The 25,204-nt window shown below is 44.2% G+C and overlaps 1 protein-coding gene across 2 annotated transcripts in view; it reads left to right on the top strand.

Annotated features, from left to right (window-relative positions):
- FRAS1 (Fraser extracellular matrix complex subunit 1) overlaps positions 1–25,204 on the top strand; it is a 416,742-nt gene that overhangs the window by 13,449 nt on the left and 378,089 nt on the right. For both annotated transcript variants that reach the window (XM_039318704.1, XM_039318705.1), the window contains exon 2: positions 5,555–5,586. In XM_039318704.1, coding sequence (XP_039174638.1) covers positions 5,555–5,586 — 32 coding nt within the window. The remainder of the gene's footprint in view (positions 1–5,554; positions 5,587–25,204) is intronic.

Here is a 25,204-nt window from a genome sequence, read left to right as displayed (position 1 = left end):
CAAATCATTTTCAAACGAACATTGGGGCACAACCGATCCTTTGGAATACAGAGAGAGACCCAGTGAATTTAAAATACAAGAGTCTTTGATTTATGACGACAATTAAAGGCCAAAATTTCTGTGGCTAAGCTTAACAACTTACTTAACAACTGCCTTGCTTGGCCACAGAAATGTTGGGCTTTAAGTTTTTTTCCTATTTTATGACCTTTTTGCCACAATTAAGTGAATCACTGCAGTTGTTAAGTGAATCATGCGGTCATTAAGCAAATCTGGTTTCCCCCATTGACTTCGCTTGCTGGAAGGCAGCTGGGAAAGTTACAAATGGTGATCACGTGATCCTGGGACGGTGCGATTATGATAAACACATAACAATTCCAAACACCCGAATTTTGATCATATGACCATGGGGATGCTACAGCGGTCATAAATGTGAAAACCGGTCTCAGGTCTCTTTTTTCAGTGCCATTGTAACTTTGAGTGGTCACTAAATGAATGGTTGTAAGTCAAGGACTACCTATAATAGCAAAATCTTACTGGTTACAATATATGTATGTGTTCTCCTCTTCTCTTCTCTTCTCTTCTCTTCTCTTCTCTTCTCTTTCTCTCCTCTCTCTCTCTCTCACACACAGACACACACACACACACACACACACTCTTACACACTTATCTATAATAGCAAAACCTTACTGGTTACAATATATGTATGTGTTTTCTCTTTTCTCTTTCTCTCCTCTCTCTCTCTCTCTCTCTCTCTCTCTCTCTCTCACACACACACACACACACACACACACACACACACACACTGTTACACACTTATCTATAATAGCAAAACCTTACTGCTTACAATATATGTATGTGTTCTTTCTCTTCTCTTCTCTTCTCTTCTCTTCTCTTCTCTTCTCTTCTCTTCTCTTCTCTTCTCACACACTTACTCATATCTTTCTCTAGGTTGACAGGCACTAACCCAAGGGAAGGAAACCACCAAGTCTGGATCCAAAGATCCAGACTCAAAGAGTTGGGTGGGCTCCAGGACTTCTTTTATTCCCCAAAGTCCTTGTTAACTTGGCTTGTTGATTGACAAGAATGCCAGCTACTCTTTCCTTGTTGATTGACAAGTCTGGTAGCTGATGATGGGATTTGGGGAGGAGTTTCCCATTTGCTCCGGCCCACCTTCGGTCTGATTCAGGTGACATTTCTCCTCTGTTTCTTTCATGACTTAGTTCTTTCTTAAAACTACCTCGCTTAAGGGATCTTCTAGACAAGATTCCTGGCTTTTTGTCCAACCTTCTTAAGTGCCTCCTTCATCTTGAGGGATGGCAGCTTCATTCTAGCCTCCCACTTGCCCTGGGGACATCTTCTGGAAGTGTTCCCACAGAGGTACAGGTAAATTTTAGCCCCTTTCCAATTTTTATATTAATTCATTCATCAGACTGACAAATCGGCACCTTTCTGTATCCGCAAATACTATTTATATTTAGTGCAGGGGTGTCAAACTCAATTTCACTGAGGGACGCATCAGCATTGCAGTTGCCGTGGGGGGGTGGCCAGAGTGGGTGCAGCCTACTGGGTGGGCATGGATGGAGTGGGTGTGGCCTACTTGGTGGGTGTGGCCAGTTCTACATCGTTCGCATCAAGGGTGCCCAAGGGGGGCCTGGGCAGGAGTGGGACAGATCTGAGGGTCTCTGGCAGAAGGAGGTGGGACCAGGGCAAGTGCCAAGATGGCCACCACAAAATTGTACATTGGCTCCCGGCTGGCCTGGGCCAGGGCCAAGGCAGTGGGGGCCGTTCCCTCACTGTTTCCAGGATGGCTTCGTGGGCCACATGAAACCACTTCGCGGGCCGCATCCGGCCCCTGGGCCTTGTGTTTGACATGTCTGGTTTAGTGGCTTCTGCTGTTTCGTATGCAGATAATGGTGTAACCACGTCTGTCGCTCTGGTTGCAGTGAAGTCACTGAAGAAAAATGTGTTATTAAACCTCAGAAACTAACATTCTAGTATCTGCACAAATTTTCCACAAATGCATAACTGGCAAATTAAGGGGAATTTTATCAAGCAGGTGCCCCTTTATAGGTTTTGTGAGAGCGCTGATCCAGTCTCACTGCCCTGCAGAGAATACTTTTTTTCCCTACCTGGCTGGTGTTGCTCTTCAACTTTCCTGAATGTTTTGCATTCAAAGGGAGCCAGCACATTTTATCCCTGTACCTCAGATGATCTTGGTAGCCAAGGTCATATCTCAATTTCTCTACAGCACCCAGACTGTATGTTTACAACGATGCACATCACTGAAGTAAACACACAAGAAAGTCCAGTTGCCTCCTGAAAAAAGCATCTTTGGGACAGCCATGACCTGGATGACTGAGAATCTCCATAGACATTTAGCTGTGCACTTTGGGATGAACAACCTTCAAATGGTGATATGAACCGATTTCCAGAAAATATTGCAGATCACAGGAACCATTTGTGCTTCAGTTTGAGATTCAGACAGCACAGACTCATCCCCAACAGCCTGTGCCCATTTTTCAGCAGTGAAGGGATACAGGGCAACCTCCCCCCCTCCATCCTGCAGCCAAGAAGGCTCCACACACATTTGCGCTACTCAAATGACCCTGAGGACAGACAAACCTCCAAATGGTTTCGACAACTCTAAAGTAGGGGTGTTCAAACTTGGCCCTTTTATGACTCGTGGACTTCAACTCCCAGAATTCCTCAGCCAGGCATGCTGGCTGAGGAATTCTGGGAGTTGAAGTCCACGAGTCATAAAAGGGCCAGGTTTGAACACCCCTGCTCTAAAGGAATGCAAATGACCAGCTGTCTGCAAGGAGTATAAATCCTTCCATTCTCCACCATCCAGACAGAGCTGGAGATTGCTTCTTGGATGAGAAGTGAAAGGTCTTCAAAAGAAACACAAGAAAGTCCAGTTGCCTCCTGAAAAATGCACCTTTGGGACACTGAAGTAGTACAGTCTTAAGTTTCTTACAGCTATTTTGTCAATTCCTAGATGTATTAAAAGGCTCTTCTACTTTGGGATGTAGTCTCTGTAGAACAGTGGTTCTCAACCTGTGGGTCGGGACCCCATTTGGGGTCGAACAACCATTTCACGGGGGTCGCCAAACAACGCAGTCCACCATTTCCCCCCCCCCCTTTTCCTTAGCTGTGCTATCCCTTTTATTCTATTGGCTTTTGAAAGCCAATAGAATAGACTCTCTTGAATACAGTCTAATTCTATTGGCTTTCAAAAGCCAATAGGGACTGTCCAGGCTGTCTCTGCCCTGCTGAGCCCGTCAAAAGTCCCATTCTGCAAACGGTGCTGCACCAGTTGAGTAGTCCTCGACTTATGACCGGTTGAGTAGTCCTCGACTTACGACTGGTTGGGGGGGGGGTCGTGGCATTAAAAAGGTTGAGAACCACTGCTGTAGATGGTATGGAGTTTGAGGTTAGAGTTAACATCTGCTAATAGTTAATTTTTCTTCCAGTGGGTTTGACCCCATCCGTTCTTCGAGACCATTTTAAGTCAAGTTGGCGGGGAAAAAAAATCTATTAGCAAGCTCCATTCCCTAGGACTCTTATTGAAGAGCCCTTGTCTTGAAGGCGCTAGAAAGGCTTTAAAATGGTGTGTCTGGTTCGTAAATCAATCTAAGTCTGGAGCCTTCTCTCACAACTTGTGAGGTTTTTTTCTCAGTGGATAGATGCCAGCTTCCTGTCTTCTTTCCATTAATGTTTTGAAGCTTTGATGGGCCTTGACTGTGGCCTGTCTGGAGTCTCATTGGCCTCTGCTATTTGTTGGGATGTTGCAGAAACTTACTTTTATTCCAACACAAGTGTCCTTGTGAGGATACTCAGTAGAGCAGTGGTTCTCAACCTTTTTAATGCCGCGACCCCCAACCGGTCGTAAGTCAAGGACTACTCAACTGGTGCAGCACCGTTTGCAGAATGGGACTTTTGGCGGGCTCAGCAGGGCAGAGACAGCCTGGACAATTCCTATTGGCTTTTGAAAGCCAATAGAATTAGACTCTATTCAAGAGAGTCTATTCTATTGGCTTTCAAAAGCCAATAGAATAAAAGGGAGTAGCACAGCTAAGGAAAAGGGGGAAAAAAATGGCGGACTGCGTTGTTTGGCGACTCCCGTGAAATGGTCGTTCGACCCCAAATGGGGTCCCGATCCACAGGTTGAGAACCACTGCAGTAGAGGTTTGAGCCCTATGTTCCTTTTCCAGAGGGAATTTTGGAAGACTTTTATCCATTCCCTCCTGACAAGATTCCCAGGTAGACAGCATGACTTTCATCCCCTCTAACTGACCAGAATTGAGATCTGCCCATACTTGGATTGCTCAGTTTTTTGCCTCGATGCTGGTGTTTCTCAACCTTGGTAACTTTATGATATCGGGACTTCAAATCCCATGCTGGTTGAGGAATTCTGGGATTTGAAGTCCTGACATCTTAAAGTTGCCAAGATTGAGAACGCTATACATTATATTCATCTTTTGTTGTTCATGGAGATTTGTAATAATAATTACTTTCTATGTTATTGGATGATACTTTTCAAGATGTTTCTTTTTTTTTTAAATGAAGACAAAAACACAATTAAAAAGAAAACATAATATTATGAAGGAAGGAGATTAAAAAAGAAAAGAAGAAACAAAAATGTAAGATATACCTTTACAGACATGCATACATCAATAAATCAAAGCCATGATTTATTACAGTCACCCATTGTTGATCTAAATTTAATCAATTCTGTAAACTGTTCAATGAGAGTCAATTCTTAATGTCAGTTAAGGCATTAGGTTGGAAACCGGCAGATCATGAGTTCTAGTCTTGCCTGAGGCATAAAGCCGGCTGGGTAATGTTGGGCCGTTTCTCTCAGCACCTATCTCTGCAGAGAAGAGCAACAAAGATGATTAGGGGACTGGAGCCAAAAACATATGAAGAACAGTTACAGGAACGGTCCAGATTTCCTATTCTATTCTATTCTATTCTATTCTATTCTATTCTATTCTATTCTATTCTATTCTATTCTATTCTATTCTATCCTATCCTATCCTATCCTATCCATCCTATCCTATCCTATCCACTTTTATGGCTTGTTTCAGTATTGTGTGATTACATAACCACAATTTACAGTGGGTTTTTTTTTTTTTGCCAATTTCTGATCTTTTCAGCTGGTTTCCGGCAAAAAAAACCAAAAAACCCGCCCACAGGAATACATTGGTTTGTTTAATAACCACAGTGTTTGCTTAATGACTGCTGTACAAAGTCATAAAATCGGTTCCAATCACATAAGTGTCTCGACTTATGTCTGTCATGACAGGAATTCCAGGCTCCATTACAGCTGTAAGTTGAGGACTACCCGTAAAGGAGGAATGATACAGTGAATCTGAGGAGATATGCCATTTATTTTTTATTTTTAATTTTTAGATGCAGCAGATGTAGCCCGTTTGTGACAAACGGGCTATCTTATCAGATGGGCCATTAATGCCACATTTTTATATAGTACTTCTAATTCAACATGTTGGTTTTACACTTTCTAACCCAATTTTGTTTCTGTTTCTTTCAGGTCTATGTTTCTACCAAGGCTTATCAATTGAGGTAGGTCAGATTTAATGTTATTTGTGACTTGCTGTGCTAAAATCAAATTAGCTCTGCTTTATTGTGTGGAAAGAAGTTTACCCTTGATTCCATTTCTGGACACAGTGCTCAAATAAGAGACAGACTCTCTCGTTCGGTCTTTTTGTGATGTTCCTTTTTCAACAATTGCTTTTGAGAAGACTATTGAGGTGGGGGTGGGTGGGGGGAGGGACTGATGTTCCTAAATTGAAGACAGAAGGTTGTGGGAGGGGAGGGTAACCTTGAACTCTTCCTTTAAGGCAGTGGTTCTCAAGCTTTTTAATGCCACGACCCCCAACCGGTCGTAACTCGAGGACTAAACCGGTCATAAGTCGAGGACTACCCAACCGGTCGTAAGTTGAGGACTTTCCCTGCCCGGGAGCGCCGCGCATGCATGGTGCCGCCCCCTGCGCCGGCCGAGGCGTAGTTGGCAAGTGGCAGAGATGGAGCAGGCCAACCACCGGCTGGGCCACCAGCTGGCCCAGCCCAAGGAAGGTAAGGCACCCGCCGGAAAAGGGAAAAAAAAATGGCGGACAGCCTTGCTTGGCAACCCCCGTGAAATGGTCGATTGACCCCAAATGGGGTCGCGACCCATAGGTTGAGAACCGCTGCTTTAAGGATACCCTGATTTTGCTTCCCTAACTTGAGCTCCATGAAAGCATTTATGATGCAAAGACCGTTTTATTGCAATTTCACTTGTGCTGCATTGTTAGGGCAGAGTGTTAAATGTAGATTGCAACCCAAAGCACAGTGTGCACGTATGTCACCTCTCCCGTGGGAGCTGCATTGGTTGCCAATTTGCTTACGGGTGCAATTCAAGGGGCTAGTTGTCACCTTTAAAGCCCTTCAGGGCTGGGACCAGGTTATCTGAGGGACTGTCTCTTGCCGGTCACATCCACCCGACCCACTAGAGTGGGGAAGCAAGGAATGTTGTGGGTCCCGTCCCCTAAGGCAGAGGTTCCCAAACGTTTGGGCACCAGGGACCAGTTCCATGGAGAGAGGTTTTCCCACGACTGCAGGGTGCGTGGTTTTGTGTGCTGCCTGCATCCCGCAGATTAGGCTTTGCTTGTTTATGCGGACCGGTTGCTGGCATGCCGCGGACTGGTACTGGTCCACAGACCGGGGGTTGGGGACCCCTGCCCTAAGGAGATACATCTGGCGGGACCCAGAAGAAGGGCCTTCTCCGTGGTGGCTCCCTCTCTCTGGAACATCATCCCTTTGGAAATGAGGCTGCCCCCACTCTGACGCTCTTTCGGAAGGCCCTGAAGATCCGGTTCTGCCAACAGGCCTGGGGAACCCAGAATGGGATGGAGACCGCTAAATGGCTGGTATGGGTGTGTATTGTCGCTTGGATTGGGTTGGGCGGGTGGGCTATTTTTTATTTTTTATTATTTTTTATTTCTTTCATATTGTGTCGGTATTTCCTGTAAGCCGCCTTGGGTCGCCTCTGAGCCAGTAGGGGGCAATAGAAAAATTTCCAAACTAATAACTAAGTAAATAAACAGGAAGCGGTAACGGCTTTTGAACAGAATGGAATTCGTGTTGAGTTTATTCTCCGGAATTGCACAGAGGTAAAATCTTCGATTCACAACCACAGTGGACCCCAAAATTTCCATTGCTGAGCCAGGTTAAGGGAGTTGCGTACCATTTTAAGACCTTTTTGCCCTGGTTGTTAAGTGAATAGCTGCAGCTGTTAAGTGAATCGCTGCGGCTGTTAAACAAAGCTGGCTTCCCTCCTGTTGACTATGCTTGTTGCAAGCTGGCTGGGAAGGTTACAAATGCTGATCACATGACCCTGGGACATTGCAACCGTCATAAATTCATGCCAGTTGCCAAGCACCTGAATTTTGATCACATGACCCTGGGGAATTCTGCAGTGGTCATAAGTATGAAAAATAATCATGTCACTTTTTTCAGTGCCATTGTAACTTCAAACAGTCAATAAACAAATGATTGTAAGTCAAGGACTACCTGTGTAATCAAGAATATCCTTTCCCAGCAAAATCTTCAGATTTTCAGTCTCTCTAGCTAAGGTAACCTTTTTGAAGAACATTTTTTTAAAAAAATTCCTGCTACAATAGCTGTTATTTGGTTATTTTAGAGCTGATTGTAAGCAAACTGTTGTGTTTTTGTTTTTTTAACCTTATGACGTCATGGAACTGCTGGGTCTGAATTCTGTCAAGTTGCGCTCTTGAGAACTTTCCCGAACTTTTGTTCAAATTTTCACTTTTCAGATAGTTGAGCTTTTAGTGTGACTTGACTCATCATGGAGACAGCCTGACACCCATCAGTTATTATTTCAAAGCTTTCTTTCGTAGTCCAAATTATTGCTGAGTGTTAAAAACAAGAAGGAAGGAAATTGTGCTTTTTTGTCAGTTTGGCCATGCTTCTAAATACTTAAGAAAATGCATGCATCTACTGTAAAGTACTGTAAAGAATGAGTAAAGGCACATTTGAAAATTTCTGCACCCCAGAGATAATAACCAGGGGTGGATTAAATGCCTGCTGAGTTCTTATTGTTGGTGCAAATGTACAGTATTTGGGTCACCTTTTCAGGCATTCTGTGCTGGGGAAGCAGAAGGTGGATTCAATTCAGCTTCTGCAGATTGGGATTCCAAACTCGTGTGTGTGTGTGTGTGTGTGTGTGTGTACACGCATGCACAGTCTTTGAAAAATAAGTGATAGGCATAGGTTTTCTTCTATCGCTGTTTGATTAAAAAAAAAACATGTTTTATTGCCATCACAAGTTGAGCCTTAGCAGCCCTTCATGATCCCTGGAATAATGGGGTCCATAAAAAGGGTCTATGACAATTTGCCGTGGCCAGCTCACTGCGACCAACTCACCACGGTCAACTCTCTGTGGGACAACTTGCTGTGGCCAACTCATCGCAGGAAAATTCAATGCTGTATTGATGGTTTCTGTTGTGAGTCTGTGCCAGCCAGTGGACCCGGCAGCTGAGTCCAGGGAATCAGAGGAGGAGGAGGAGGGGCCTGGAGAGGAAGGCTCTGATGAGCTCCAGGACTTACAGTCTGATGAAGAGCCTGGCCCCTCCAGTAGTGCTCAGGCTGAGACCCAGCTGTGCTGGGAAGCTGAGTCAGACTCTGAGGACTCACAGCTGGAAGACATCATAGACGCTTGCAAACATAGAGAGGTAACAAGAGCAGGACAGAGGGAGGCAATGGGGCGACTCCAAGGGAGGAGGAGAAGGCATTGAGAAGCCACGCCTTGGGGCTGCATAATAAAAAGGGAAAGTGTGGGCGATACTGGTTGCTGAAGGCAACTGTTTGCAAAGGACTCAAGTTTCATGGACTCATGTTCTGTTTGTCTTGCCTGTGAACAATTCTCAGTTTGAATCGTGTTCGGTTTGCCTTGGGACAATTCTTCGTTTGAATCGTGTTCTCTTTGCCTTTGAACAATTCTCCGTTTGCATCGTGTTTTGTTTGCCTTTGCTTTTGGGACATTTTGCAGGTCTGTACCTAATTTATAAAAGGGGGTTGTTTTTCCTGTATTTCCAGCCTACTTGTTAAAGGAGAGGTTTGTCCTTGTGAGTTAACAAGGACTCACATAGGCTGGGATAGATCAATTTCATTCAGATATTTTGATAATTGGGGACCATGTTTTCATCAGAATTACTATCACTTTTGTATTTCTGGATTAACTTTATTGTTATTGGCCACAGTTCCATCAACATTAATTTTACTTTTGTATTTATTGAATTGTCCTGTGGCGAGTTGGCCATGACAAGTTAGCACTAGCAATAGCACTTAGACTTATATACCGCATCACGATGCTTTACAGCCTTCTCTAAATGGTTTATAGACTCAGCCTATTGCCCCCAACCATCTGGGTCCTCATTTTACCAACTTCAGAAGGATGATAGGCTGAGTCAATCTTGAGCGGGTGAGACTCGAACTGCCGAACTGCTGGCAGCCGGCAGTCAACAGAAGTAGCCTGCAGTACTACATTCTAACCACTGCACCACCAATGCTCTAAGTTGTCCCGTTCTACCATAGAAGTGAAGATGGAGCATTTAGCATGACACACACCCCCCCCCCCGGCTTTATGGCTGGTGGAGCAAATAGCTGGCTGCATGCTTTGCTCCTAAATGAAATGAAAAATGTGTGAATTGAGAAAAACTGGGCCATTACTAGTCATGTCTAATTTAAAGTGGGGTTGCTTGATGGAGAAACGGGGTCCTTCTCTCCCCAAAGATTTGCTGTGTATTGAATCTTATTCTATGTAACTTGTCAGAGCATACACAGTCTTATTGCGCTGAGATAACCCAGGAGTAAACACAGTAAACAGTGGTTTGTATTAAACAGTGGTTTATATTACACTGTCTACAACCATACACCAGGAACAAAATACATACACCTGGTAATACAGCAAACTCCCAACACACAGCAGTTACAGCAGGAAACGGACAAGACAGACATTCCAGCAAAAGCCTTCCCTTTTATACTCAGGCTCTTAAAGGGATACAGACCCTGCTGAGTCATTCCTATCATCTGCCTCATATTACCTTACATCAGCTGGTTAGCCTTTAAATCATCCTGACATAACTGATGGGAAGTAGTTTTGATTTACAACTGTAATTAAGCTCAGAATTATGGCCGTACATTGTGTCAATTGTTCAGCAGGTCCTGATTTTATGACTTTTTGTAGGTGTTAAATGAATCATCATGGTTGTTAAGCAAATCCATGGTTATTAAATGAACACCATGGTTGTAAAGTGAACCCAATGTTCACAATATTCATTTTTTTTTTACCAGAAATTGGAAATAAACTTTGGCTTTTGGCAAAAAAATGCCATAAATCGTGGTTATGTGATCGTGGGATGCTGCAAACAGCCATTAATGTTCTATTAATCATAGAAGAAAAATAAATGCATAGTTTATCCTTCACAGTGCCTGGTGAAACTATGTTCACGGCTACAGAAGAGCTTGATAAATATAACTTAGAATTTATTTTTTAGATCAACATGGCTCCCTTGGATACCTGCCGTTACCTTCTGGTTGCTACAGGTAATTCTCAACTTACGACCACAACTGAACCCAAAATTTCTGTTGCTAAGAGAGATATTTGTTAAGTGACTTTCATTCCATTTTACGATCTTTCTCGGCAAGTTGTTAAGTGAATCACTGCAGTTATTGAGTTAGTAACATGGTTGTTAAGTGAATCCGGCTTCCCCAGTGACATGGTTGTTAAGTGAATCCAACTTCCTCAGAAGGTCGCAAAAGGGGATCATGTGACCCCAGGACACTGCCACCGTCATAAATATGAGTCAGTTGCCAAGTGTCTTAATTTTGATCCTGAGGATGCTACAATGGTCACAATTGTGAAAAATGGTCATAATTCACTTTTTTCAGCGCTGTTGTAATTTTGAACGGTCACTAAATGAACGGTTGCCAGTCAAGGACTACTTGTACTTCATTCTAAAATAATTCTGGGATTACCCTTCTCTGGAGACCCAATTTATCTTTCTCCTTCCAATTTTGACACGGGCTCTTTAGTGCTGCCCTATGGGAAAGGAGAAGAAATTGATTTACAACATGTTGTCTTGGTCGGTTGCCTTGGTGAAAGGCTGGGGCGGATTCCATGCATTTGTTTCTATTAAAAATAGATTGTGGAGCATCATAGTGCTTTAAAGGCTACTGAGAGATCGGCCTACGCTCCATCAACTCTAATAAATTGCACAGCAGATAATTCTCTCCTCCCCATTTTGGCTCAGGAACAATGTAATATACTAGGGCTCAACTATGCCAAAATGAAGACATCACGATTGTCACCAAAGTCTATTGAAGTGTGGTTGATAATTCCTGATCCCTTCCTTTTTTTCTCTCCAGTTTATTAAGTTGGGTGAACAACAAAGAAAACGCTTACACAGGACAGATTTTACTAAGTATTTCCTCACCATGATATTCAGTCCCTGTGATTAATTGCCCGGCCCTCTGCTTATGATACAGTGTTAATGGTGCCTTGAAGGAGTAGATTGAAGGTAGAATTATACCTTACATCAAATCCAATCACTGCTCCATATTTTATCCATTATCTGTCCAAAGAAGTCATAGATCAGGAGTCTTCAAACTTGGCCCTTTTATGACTTATGGACTTCAACTTCCAGAATTCCTCAGCCAGCATGGAGGAACTAAGGCCCCTTCATGACTTGTGGACTTCAACTCCCAGAATTCCTCAGCCAGCATGGAGGAACTAAGGCCCCTTCATGACTTGTGGACTTCAACTCCCAGAATTCCTCAGCCGGCATGGAGGAACTAAGGCCCCTTCATGATTTGTGGACTTCAACTCCCAGAATTCCTCAGCCAGCGATGCATCAGTGGCTGAGGAATTCTGGGAGTTGGAGTCCACAAGTCATGAAAGGGCCAAGTTTGAAGACTCCTGTCCTAGATCTCCCAAGTTTGAAGGAGACTGTTCCACCAACACCACCCTGCCCTGTGAGATTTTTTTAATGCAGGCAATCCTCAACTTATAACTACACTTGAGCTCAAAATTTCTGTTGCTTAGGGAGATTAGTTGTTTAGTGGATTTTGCCCCTTTCTACAACTTTTCTTGTCACAGTTGTTAAGTGAACCAACTGCAGTTGTTCAGTTGCTAACACGGTTATTAAGTGAATCTGGTTTTCCCACTGACTTTGCTTATAAGAAGGTCGCAAAAGGGGATCACATGACCCCAGGACACGGCAACCCTCATAAATATGTTGCCCAGCACCTGAATTTTGATCATGTGACCATGGGGATGCTGCAATGGTTATAAGAGTGGAAAACAGTCATAAACCACTTTTTCAGTGCCTTCGAATGGTCACTATAATGACCAATGTAACTTGAGGACTACCTGCACAGGGCTTCTCAAACTTTTTTCGTCATTATGCAAAACCACTTATCAGAAACTCCCTTTTACCCAATTTAAATCACCTAAGTCAGGGATAGGCAACCTTGGCTCTTTTATGATTTATGGACTTCAACTCCCAGAATTCCTGAGCCAGCCATGCTGAGGGGAAAGGGAGAGGTTTCCAAGCTGAGCCATGCTGGCTCAGGAATTCTGGGAGTTGAAGTCCGCGAGTCATAAAAGAGCCAAGGTTGCCTACCCCTGACCTAAGTCAATTTTAAATATCCTTGTTGTGATTGGGTCATACATTTGTGTATTGTTACCCAAAGAAAAAAACATTTTTAGTTTCCTTATCTATGCAAATATTCTTTCCACATGGTAGTCTCCAGGCATCTAAGAGTCAAGAACCATTCCTAGATTGTGGGCCAGAATCAAGATGCTTAGCCACTGAAATTCCAGTCCCAAACCTAGTCATAATTTGAGGAATATCTGTATAATGCTCTGGAGGGGGGACACTGTGGGAGTGTACCCCCTCCAGCGCGTTGTCTGGGTTAGCATTTAAAAAAACAATCAATGACAACCAAGATGATTAATCAGAAAGGAAATTTTATATTGATGTAGTTATTATTGCAGAGACATGAGCAAAATGTGTATATTTAATTGTCATTTATTCAAATAATAAGAACTGTATTAATTTAAGGTTGGCAAAAGAGAATATTATTGGAAGAAGAAAAAATCAAGCAAAGCCATAATATGGACTATAGAATTATAGAAATTAATTGTCATTGATTGTTCTTTAAATACTAACCCGGATCCTGGTTTCTTACTGACCATTGCTTTATCCATCTTTTACAGATCTAATTAGAGTTTGTTCACCTTCGTCTAGTATAAACATTAGCATTGTTGAAATTTTCTAAATATCGCCATGTAGTTGCTATATACCAGTGATGGCGAACCTTTTAGAGACTGAGTGCCCAAACTGCAACCCAAAACCCATTTATGCATCGTCAGATGCCGGGTGGGTGTGGCCCATTGGGTGGGTGTGGCCCATTGGGTGGGCATGGCTGTGGTGGTAACGGCAAACTGGGTGGGACTAAAAAGTTCAATCAGTTAATTCCAACTTTGCAAGATCTTTTTTTTCCCTGCGAGAAGTTGAAATTGACTGATTGATTGGACCTTTTTTTTTTTTTTTTTTTTTTGCACATTGCGGCGGAGGCCTAAAGCGAAAAGGTTTTATAAAACCCAGCTGAAGGCCTAGGACTGGGGCGATGGCACGCGTGCCCACAGAGGGCTCTGAGTGCTGCCTCTGGCACCCGTGCCATAGGTTCACCACCACTGCTATATACGGTAGGAGACAAGAAGGAAGGCTGTATTGCTTACAAAAAAAGTAAATGATTGTTGAGCTGATTAAGTAGGTTTTAAACAGATACATTTATTTTTTAAAACAGTGTTTCTCAACCTCAGCAATTTTAAGATGTGTGGACTTCAACTTCCAGAATTCCCTAATCACCCCTGCCAGTTAGGGAATTCTGGGAGTTAACGTCACTTATCCTAAAATTGCTGACATTGAGAAATACCACTCTAAACTAAAATACGAGAGCAAGTGACCAATATTAAAAACTAAATCGCAGGTTTTATATTTATTATCTTTATTAATTCCACTAGGGAAGCATAAAGACTCACAAGATTTGAAAAAATAAATAAATAAAGATATTGTGGGCACCAGGGGAACCTCTTTCTATTTGCTGAGACTCTTTAAACGTGATCTATCCGTCCCCATTATTACAAACGGCTGCTTTTTAACTGCTGCGCTTACAGCTTTATCGGGGTCGTATTTTTAATTTTTGCAGTTATGTCTTTCCTTGGGGCTGTTTTTTTAAATGAAGAACAGTATAGAATTTTTTTTTAAATGAAGCAATAAATAAACAGCCAGCTAATACAAAAACTGATTGCAGCAATTACTGCACGAGGCAAAAATCAGGGTCTACATGTGGTTTGATTGTCAGATGCCAAAGTGGAACTTGAGGGCAGAGTGCAAAAAAACTGCCTGCCGTAGAGTGGTAAAGATGCTGGAGTAAGAATGGGAAAACCTTGGTTGTCTTCGCTCTAAACCAGGGGTCTTCAAACTTGGCCCTTTTATGATTTGTGGACTTCAACTTCCAGAATTCTTCAGCCAGCGTGCCTAGCTGAGGAATTCTGGGAGATGAGGTCCACAAGTCATGAAAGGGCCAAGTTTGAAAACTCGTGCTCTAAACCAGTGTTTCTTGACCTCAGCAAATTTAAGTTGTGTGGACCAGCTCCCAGAATTCCCCAGCAAGCAGAGTTTCTCAGCCTCAGCAACATTAAGATGTATGGACTTCAACTCCCAGAATTCCTCAGCCAGCAGAGTTTCTCAACCTCAGCAACTTTAAGTTGTGTGGACTTCAGCTCCCAGAATTCCCCAGCCAGCACTGAGCCATGCAAGCTTACTAGGTAACTTTCGGCTAGTTACATGCTCTCAGTCCATTGTAAAATGTGGGTAAGGGGAAAAATAGTACTCAACACACCACCTTAAATTCTTGAATGAAAGGTGGAATTTAAACTGAATGCATGAATCAGCTCTGAGGAACATGCTTGATTCTTAAATGGCAACAGAAAAAGGAGCTGTAACAGACTTGGGATGTGTGTGTGTGTGTGCGTGTGTGCATGTGTGCATGTGTGCATGCCTTTGAGTCAGATTTGGACTACTTGGGACTGTATGGGCTAGTAGTCCCTGCTAGTAGTCTTGGCAAGGATTTTTAGAAGTGGTTTGCCATTGCCTGCTTTTGAGGGCTGAGAGAGAGTGGTTGGCTCAAGGTGGTTTCATACCAGTGGTTCTCAACCTTTTTAATGCTGCGACCCCCAACCAGTCGTAAGTCGAGGACTACTCAACCGGTCATAAGTCGAGGACTACTCAACTAGTGCAGCACCGTTTGCAGAATGGGACTTTTGGCGGGCTCAGCAGGGCAGAGACAGCCTGGACAATTCCTATTGGCTTTTGAAAGCCAATAGAATTAGACTCTATTCAAGAGAGTCTATTCTATTGGCTTTCAAAAGCCAATAGAATAAAAGGGAGTAGCACAGCTAAGGAAAAGGGGGGAAAAAATGGCGGACTGCGTTGTTTGGCGACCCCCGTGAAATGGTCGTTCGACCCCAAATGGGGTCCCGACCCACAGATTGAGAACCAGTTTTATACTCAAGTTATTATGAAATTCACAGTTTCTCGTGAGATCTGAGGTACTATACCAAACTGACTGTCTAACACAGAGGTAGGCAACCTTGACTCTTTTATGACTCGTGGACTTCAACTCCCAGAATTCCTGAGCCAGCGTGGCTCAGCTTGGAAACCTTTCCCTTTCCCCTCAGCGTGGCTGGCTCAGGAATTCTGGGAGTTGAAGTCCACAAGTCATAAAAGAGCCAAGGTTGCCTGCCCCTGGCCTAGGCCTCTTTATGACTCATGGACTTCAACTCCCAGAATTCCTGAGCCAGCATGGCTCAGCTTGGAAACCTCTCCCTTTCCCCTCAGCATGGCTGGCTCAGGAATTCTGGGAGTTGAAGTCCACGAGTCATAAAAGAGCCAAGGTTGCCTACCCCTGGTCTAACATTCATAGAGCTTATTTTAAAAAAGGACTGGCTCTTGGGGAAAAATAGTTCCCAACTTACTTTGGGCGGCAAAGCTAACAATTTCACAACCTTTTAACAATTGATTTGTGGGTCCCAGAGGCTTTCTCGGTTGCTTTATTAAGAAAAACTATCCTCCAACTGCGGAAAGAGGAATGATTTCTTAATGTCAGTGGAGATTCACAGTCATCCAGGTCCTGGTTGTCCTAATCCTTCTTCAGCTCCACGCCCATTTGCACTATTCAGGTGACTCTGAGGGCACAGATAATCCTCCAAGACTCTCAGAGAGAGTGCTAACGACCAGATGTCTACAAGGAATATACATCCTTCCATTCTCCACCCGTTCAGTGAGAACTGAGGAAGCTTCTTGGATGAGAAGCAAATGGTTTTCAAGGAAAAACAAAGGAAGTCCAGTTGCCTCTTTGAAAAAGCACCTTTGGGACAATTATTTCTTAATTTTCATGCCATATTCTGATCTGCAAGCATCAAAGATCCTTGTTGGCTTTCAGAGCTAAACTAGATTCTCATGGCTGTTTGGTTCCTGTATTGTCTTACCCAAATGAGCCCATCTGCCACGAACAAGGGGGCCTTGGGAGACGTTAGTGATGCTCATCAACTAATTTCCTCAAGCCGTTTTGCCTGTAATGTTGGCTCCAAGTTCCCCAAATTGGTCCAGGAAGACAGAGGCAAGCAACTGCCATGAAAGGGAGTTTTGGATCAATAATAGTTGTAACTTGTGGGCTGTTTGAGTGACACTACTGTTCTTGGTGAATGGCCAGATTTTCGATGAGGTTGCTTAAGAGTCTCTTTGTGTTAGAGACAAAAGGAAACAAAAGGGTTAGACAGCTCAAATAGCAAATCACAGGAGGGGAATCAATGTTAGAAGAAGGTTAGAACTCGGCTGAAAAACCTCCAAACCTCTGTACAAGTAAGTCCTCGGCTTACGACCGCAACCGAGCCCTACATTTTGTTGCTAAGTGAGACATTTGTGAATTGAGTTTTGCCCTGTTTTACGATCTTTCTCGCCACAGTTGTTAAGTGAATCACCCTCGTGGTTAAGTTGGTAACATGGTTGTTAAGTGAATCTGGCTTTCCGCATCGACTTTGCGGGTCAGAAGGCTGCTGAAGGGGAGGAAGGGATATCCGGACACTGCAACCGTCGTAAATATGAGTCAGTTGCCAAGCGTCCAAATTTTGATCACGTGACCCTGGGGATGCTGCAACGGTCGTGCTGAAAGTGTGAAAAAGAGTCGCTTTTTTTCAGCGCCATTGTAACTTCAGACGTTCGCTAAATGAACTGTTGTAAGTTGAGGACTGCCTGTAATTGGTCTCTACCGCACCTTTTTCACCAGTCTTTGTTAACAGTCTCTGACTACAAGCGTTTCCTTTCCCTTGCTAAAAAGCTACATTGCAGGTAGTACTCACTTTACGACCAGTCGCTTAATGAACATTCAGAGTTACGACAGACCTGAATAAAAGGGGACTTACAACCTGGATCCAAAGTTCTGATGGTTACTCACATGACCAAACGTTGAGTGCTTGGCAACATGGCCGCCTTTACAGTAGTTTGCGTCATCCTGTGGTCACATGACCACATTTTATGGCAGTTTTGCCCAAAAGTGACACTTCCAGTTTTCAGCAAAGCCAGGCCCATAGCAAACCAGTAGAATAGGATAGGATAGGATAGGATATAGGGATAGAATAGAATAGAATAGAATAGAATAGAATAGAATAGAATAGAATAGAATAGAATCGGAATATAGGGATGGAATAGAATAGAAGAGAAGCTGGAAGGGACATTGGAGGTCTTCTAGTCCAGGAGAACGTACACCATCTTGGACAGGTGATTGTCTAGGTCTTTTCTTAAAAATCTCCAGTGATGGAGCATCCACGATTTCTGGTGGCAAGCTGTTCCACTGGTTGATTGTCCTCACTGTCAGGAAGTTTCTCCTTAATTCTAGGTTGCTTCTCTCCTTGGTCAGTTTCCAACCATTGTTTCTTGTCCTTTCCTCTGGTGAACAACCTGACCCCCTCTGCCTTGTGGCAGCCCCTCAGATACTGGTATGCTGTGTTTGCTTTATGAGCACCACAGAAAACATAAAGCGGTTTTACCACTGTCACACCATTCAGCCATAATGGGCATGCTCCATTACAGTCCTATCTCGAGGTCTACCTGTGGTTTCTAATCGGCATCTCGGCTGCTTCTTTCTGTTCTACCATCTTTTCTTCCTTCTTCCTGCCGTCAATTTTTCTTTCCCCCATGGTTGTGGGTGGGTAGCGATGGGTGCATGGCTGGAAAAGAGGCGGGCGCTGCTAAGAATTTCACTGACCGTTCCTGAAACAAATGTCACACCCGGCACATCATTTTCCTAGGCTAACGCAGAGAGCAGAAAAAGTCTGATCTCTTACAAAAATTAATGAACGTTAGGGAAGAAATTACAGAGGTCCCTGAAGAAATAACAGGGCCGGGATTTTTATATGCCAGGAAATGTTAGACGTTGGTGGAAAATGGTAGGTCGGGTAATGAGAAAGGAAGAAGAAGAAACAGAGCATAAAACAGTCTAATTGCCTTGCTCCAGAACTAGGGCAATAGGGACGATTTACTTGACTGATCACAGACATTTGGGAAAACTTGAGGGTTACACAAGCTACCTTAAGACTTTTAGTACTTTTGAAATTAAAAACAACAAAGAATTTACAGAATAATACAAAATAACCGAGTTACAAGGGGCCTGAAGGTCATCTAGTCCAGAGGCCCCAACTTTTTGGGCACCAGGGACCGGTTCCGTGGAGAGAGGTTTTTCCATGGTCCGGAGGGTGCGTGGTTTTGTGTGCTGCCTGCATCCCACAGATGGGGCTTCGCTTGTTTGTGTGTTCCGGTTGCTGGCATGCCGCGGCCCAGACTGGGTGTTGGGGACCCCTGTTCTAGTCCAATCCCCTGGGCAAGTTGGAGACCTTGTACCATTTTGGACAAATGGCTGTCCGGTCTCTTCTTGAAAACCTCCTGGAATGGAGCTTTTTCAAAAAAAGCAACAGAACTTACTTTGTGTTTGCTTGAAGACATTTCGCTTCTCATTCCGGAAGCTTCTTCATGTCCATCTTCTTGGAGGAGAAGCGAAACAAGAAAGTCCACTTGCCTTTTGAACCTTTGGGATAGCCATGACCCAGATGACTGAGAATCTCCATAGAGATTCTCCATGATGGAGCACCCATAACTGTTGAAGGCAAGCCATTCCACTGATTAATTGTTCTCACTGCCAGAATATTTCTCCTTAGTTCTAAGTTGGGTCTGTCTTTGATAAGTTTCCATCCCTTGCTCCTTGTCCTGCCCTCAGGTGCTTTAGAGCAGGAGTGTCAAACTCAATTTCATTGAGGGCCGCATCAGCGTTGCGGTTGCCCTCGGGGGTGGGTGGGGGTGGCCAGGGTGGGTGCGGCCTACTGGGTGGGTGTGGAGTGGGTGTGGCCTACTGGGTGGCATGGCCAGCTCTACATCATTTGCGTCAAGGGTGCCTGTGGGGGCCTGGGCAGGAGTGGGACAGATCTAAGGGTCTCTGGCAGAAGGGGGTAGGACCAGGGCAGAGCCATCAAGCTGGATATGTGAAGTAGGCAAGGGCCATTTGCTGGCCACTTCCAGGCGATGGTGCATTTCTTCAGTCCTCACAAAGGGTGACACCTCCCCAGCATGCACCCAGGAGGTGGGGCCGACGCGGCAGGAGCTGGTTCCTCGTTGTTTTCAGATGGCCTTGTGGAGCTAAGACTGAATGTGTTTCAGCATAGATGGCCACCATAAAATTGTACATTGGCTCCTGGCCAGCCTGGGCCAGGGCCAAGGCAGCAGGGGCCGTTCCCTCACTGTTTCCAGGATGGCTTCGCGGGCCACATGAAACCACTTCACGGGCCGCATCCAGCTCCCGGGCCTTGTGTTTGACATGTCTGCTTTAGAGAATAGTTTCACCCCTTCTTCTCTGTGACAGCCCCTCAACTTCAAGCAGTTTGGAGAAGTTTGTCTTCTGAAAGCCAACCATTGATGTCTTTGTTAATTAGTTCATTGCAGGATTTCTATACTACATCAGAACAATGGATTTTTAGTCCTTTGGCCAAAATGAATGAAAACTTAGTTCTAATATGTATCCTAAAGCCCAGACAATTTAATAATTTAGTTCAGCAGTCCCCAACTTTTACGGCTTGGCAAGCCTGATTGGGGTGGCGGGAGAAGGGAATCGGTTTGTGCAAATGGCAGGCATGCACCCACACACCAGTCCGCCACTCACACAATTTGAGCTCTGCCCGTGGATGTGCGTCGACCCACCGCTCATGCAACTTGAGCTGTGTATGCGTTTGTCCACCGGCTTGCCGCTCGCGCAGGTTGACCTGTGTCCTTGCGCCAGCTAGCCACTCATGTGGACTGGTTCCGAACAGGCCACAGCCCCGGGGGGGGGTTTGCGGACCCCTGATTTAGTTAACAATGAAAACCTGATGACAATGGGAAATGAGGGTTCTGTAGCCGTTTAGGACTTTTGTCTCATTTCTGGAAGCTGCTGATTCTGCTGCAAAGTGTCGGGGGGAAAAAATGGCTCCTGAAATTGAGATGTCACAGTAACATTGACAACATGGCAGAGCATGAAAAATTCATGTGTATAAGGAACCAAACTGTGTGACTTTCTCTGCAGAAACCTGTTACATCTCATTGATCAGGGAGGAGTAACGCTGTTAATGGGAACTTCAGCAGATTTTATTACGTGACCCCTTCTTTCCCTTTCCATAATTTACCTACATTATGAAGAAATTCAGTATAACAGCTCTTCAAGTCAGACCTGGACTTGGAGCAATCTGACTGTGATAATGGAGAGCTGATCCATTCCCCCCCCTCACCCTCCCATCGTATAAATTATGTAGAAAGAGTAGAGATGTTCAAGGCCCAGCAAAAGCTTGATACGTTTCAATTCCATTTCCGATCTGTCTGGCATATATCCTTGTGGTGAGATTTAGAAAGGGAGAAAGCTTGAACTGTTTTGCTTCAAGAAAAAAAAAGCGTGATTTGATTTGTGATCAAGGAGGAAGATGGTGGTTCGTCTTCCCTGCTGAAAATCATTCTTCCATTATGCAGTAATGGAAAAAGGCAATCCATATTACAGTGTGCTATTTGCATAGTCATATTTAAGGAAGTCCTCGACTTAACAACAATTCATGTGGTGACTGTTCGAAGTTACAACAGCTCTGAAAAAGGTGATTTACGACTTGTCCTCCCACCTCCAGTCGTTGCAGCATCCCCATGGTCATGTGATCAGAATTTGGGCCCTTGGCAACCAGCATGTATTTATGATGGTTGCAGCGTCTCGGGAACATGTAATCACCATTTGTGACCTTTCCAGCTGGCTTCTGACAAGCCAAATCAAAGGGGGGGGGGGAAGCCAGATTCAGTTAAGGACCATCTGATTCATTTAATAACTGCAATGTTTCGCTTTACATCCGCTGGGAAAAAAGGTGCAGAATTGATCATGGTCACCTGAGGACTGACTTAACAACCACATTGCTTAGTGATGGAAGTTTCAGTCCCCGGTTGTGGTTGTAAGTTGGGGACTACCTGAACCATACTTCCCTGAACCTTTCGACCACATTGGCTGGGAATTTGGGGAGTTTAATCCGACCCAGTGAGTCGGCACCAAGTTAAGCATACCAGAATCACTGGAGGGGGGCTTCGTATAGGAACGTATAGGGCAGGGGTAGGCAGCCTTGGCTCTTTTATGATTGGTGGACTTCAACTCCCAGAATTCCTGAGCCAGCCATGCTGAGGGGAAAGGGAGAGGTTTCCAAGCTGAGCCATGCTGGCTCAGGAATTCTGGGAGTTGAAGTCCACGAGTCATAAAAGAGCCAAGGTTGCCTACCCCTGGTATAGGGTCTCCTGCTTCAGCAGGGGGTTGGGACTAGATGACCTCCAGTGTCCCTTCCAGTGCTGTTATTCCGTTGTGTTCTGTTCTGAGAAAGAAAGCACGGCTGATTTTGAACACAGTGTTGCCTGCACATTTTTTCGGTTTTCCTTGTTTTCTTTTACTTTCCCTATTCTCCCCAACAGCCTATTCAGGCTGGAAAAAACTGGTGAAGCTTGAAATGGCTGGAAAGAAAACAAGACCAGACAGATAATAATTTCTCCCCGCAGATCTCACTGATGAGTTGCAGGGAGGGAGATGACCTTAATTATCAGGGATGTAGTGTCCAAATAGGATGGTTTCAAGAGCTGGAATTTGTTGCGACACAGAATAATCAGTGTCTGTGAAAAGAGGAATTGCCTCCAAGTTTGAAACTCTTCTTGAGAAATTGCTGCAGAATCCTGATGAGCAAGGAGGGTTAATTGGTGGATTGATGTAATTGTTCCCTTTTATATTGATTATTGATTGATTTGCTATACTTTCATACTGTCCAGGTGAGTCACGACTCCTGGCAGCTCACCCAAAAATTAAAAATAAAATAAAAACAAGAACAGGAGGGTAAAATAGGAGAAAACCAGAAATGAAAACAAAGAGCGTTGCCTTGCTGTCAACCCCTTCAAGTTAAACCAGTCTAGAACTCACTCATGCATGCTGGGACAGGCAGTCCTCAACTTACGATCAAAATTGAGCCCAAAATTTCTGTTGCTAAGCAAGACAAGTTATGAAGCAATTTTGCTCCATTTTGCGACCTTTCTTGACACGGTTGTTAAGTGAATCGCTGCAGTTGCTCAGTTAGTGACATGGTCGTTAAGTGAATCTGGCTTCCCTGTTGACTTGGCTTGTCAGAAAGTCGCAAAAATTGATCACATGATCCCGGGACACTGCAACCGTCATAAATAAGAGTCACTTGCCAAGCATCTGAATTTTGATCATGTGACCGTGGGGATGTTGCAACAGTTGTAAGTTTGAAAAAGAGGCATAAGTTGCTTTCTTCAGTGCCGCTGTAAGTTCGAACGTTCACTAAATGAACTGTTGTAAGTCAAGGACTACCTGTATTACTTTTATTTCAAGGTTTAGTAACAGAATCTTGTAGTCTGAAAGCGCTTCCCCCTCCCTCCCTTTATCCTCATGAAAACTAGGAAAGGTCTTGCCTGAGGCTCTTTCTCAGCACAGTTCTGTGCAGGACTCAAGTTTCTTTTATCTAACTATCACCTTCTTCCTGTTCCTCTAGGTTATTCCTTCTTCCTATTGTAGCCACACAGCCAAGATAAGATAAGATAAGATAAGATAAGATAATCTTTATTGTCATTTTTTTACTGTGGGCACAACGGCACACTTCAAAAATGAAATTTAGTTGCCCGCTCTCAAAGTGAAACACATACATGACACACACCTAAACATACTATATACAACATATGTATAGACCCACACTCCTACATATACAAAACAAATGAATATTAAATACTGTCCATCTTGAATATATAACGGAAGGAGGAAGCTTGAGAGTTCACAAATTTAATGCTCTATGACAGCGGTTTTCAACCTATGGGTCGCGACCCCATTTGGGGTCGATCGACCATTTTACGGGGGTCGCCAAACAATGTGATCCGCCATTTCCCCCCCTCAGGAGGCGGCGCCGCGCATGCGCGCCACGCATGGGGGTGCCGCCACGCATGCGCGCCACGCATGGGGGTGCTGCCACGCATGCGCGCCACGCATGGGGGCGCCGCCACGCATGCGCGGCACATTCGTGTGACGGGGGTTGCCGTCACACAAACGTTGAGAAACGCTGCTCTATGAGATGAAACTGTGGCTGAATCTGGATGTTCTGCTACATATACCACGAAGCCCCCTCCTCCCAGAAGGTAACAAGGAAAACAGGTAGTGAAGAGGATGTATAGTGTCCCAGATAATCTTATGGACCCTGCTCAAGCAATGCTTCTTTGCTGGATGGGAGGGAGGCAACTGCCAATGTTAGGTCTCTAGGAGCACTTACTAGAAGACGCAAAGAGAGCAAATGTATGCAGACGTAAAAAATTGCTATAGATATAAAAAAAGAACTTGCAACTCAGTGCAGAGAAGATCAACAAATATAATTAGGGGACTGGAGGATAAAACATATAAAGAACGGCTGCTAGAATTGGGTATGTCTAGTTTAATGAAGAGAAGGACGAGGGGTGACATGATAGCAGCGTTCCAATATCTGAGGGGCTGCCCCAAAGAAGAGGGAGTCAAGCTATTCTCCAAGGCGCCTGAAGGCAGGACAAGAAGCAATGGATGGAAACTGACCAAAGAGAGAAACAACCTAGAACTAAGGAGAAATTTCCTGACAGTTAGAACAATCAATGAGTGGAGTGACTTGCCTCCAGAAGTTATGGGTGCTCCAATATTAGAGGTTTTTAAGAAGAGATCGGACAACTACTTGTCTGAAATGGTACTGTGTTTCCTGCTTGAGCAGGGGGTTGGACTAGAAGACCTCCAAGGTCCCTTCCAACTCTGTTTTTCTGTTTATTCAAACGGCAGCATTCTGCTCTTCTGAATGCTTTGGCTATAATCATGCCTCTTTCTCTTCCTAGGAAATTCTGACTGCCTGGTTGAGCATGTTATTGCAAGGGCTTTGTGGCTGGGTGGAGGTCCTTGTAGGTCAGTCTAATGGCTGGTCCCTCTTTGTCTGCCTGTTGAAGCGATGCTGGGCTTTTGAACAAAGGCACTTAGGTTTGAGAAGGCCTTTTTTCTCCACCCCTTAGCCTGTGAATCTGTAACTAGATGCAAGAATGTCAGCGAAGCATAGAGCTTTATGGCTCAACACACTCCAAAGTCTCAACTAACTTTGTCAGCCTTTTGTAAAAATATGTAAATCTTTTTCTGTTGAGAAGAAATATTTTAGTGTCACCAATAGAGAAGAGTAGCAAACAAAACCCCAACCAAGGAACTACCGACTCAGACAAACAAGCTAACAGTAAACAACAGCTTAATTAAGGAACTACCAAGCCCACTCCCACCAACACTGACAGGGCAAGCCACTTGTACAGATAGTCCTTGACTTACAACCATTTGTTTAGTGGCCGAAGTTACAACAGCACTGAAAAAAGGGACTTAGGACCGTTTTTCACACTTATGACCGTGGCAGCATCCTCATGGTCACATGATCAGAATTTGGGCTGGCTAGTATGTATGACGATTGCAGTGT

The sequence above is a fragment of the Crotalus tigris genome, unplaced genomic scaffold, assembly GCF_016545835.1.
Source record: "Crotalus tigris isolate CLP2741 ecotype Arizona unplaced genomic scaffold, ASM1654583v1 scf7180000021465.51407817327:1047546, whole genome shotgun sequence".
NCBI lineage: Eukaryota > Metazoa > Chordata > Lepidosauria > Squamata > Viperidae > Crotalus > Crotalus tigris.
Note: the sequence above shows the minus strand (reverse complement) of the source record. Positions and strands in the feature narration are given on the sequence as shown.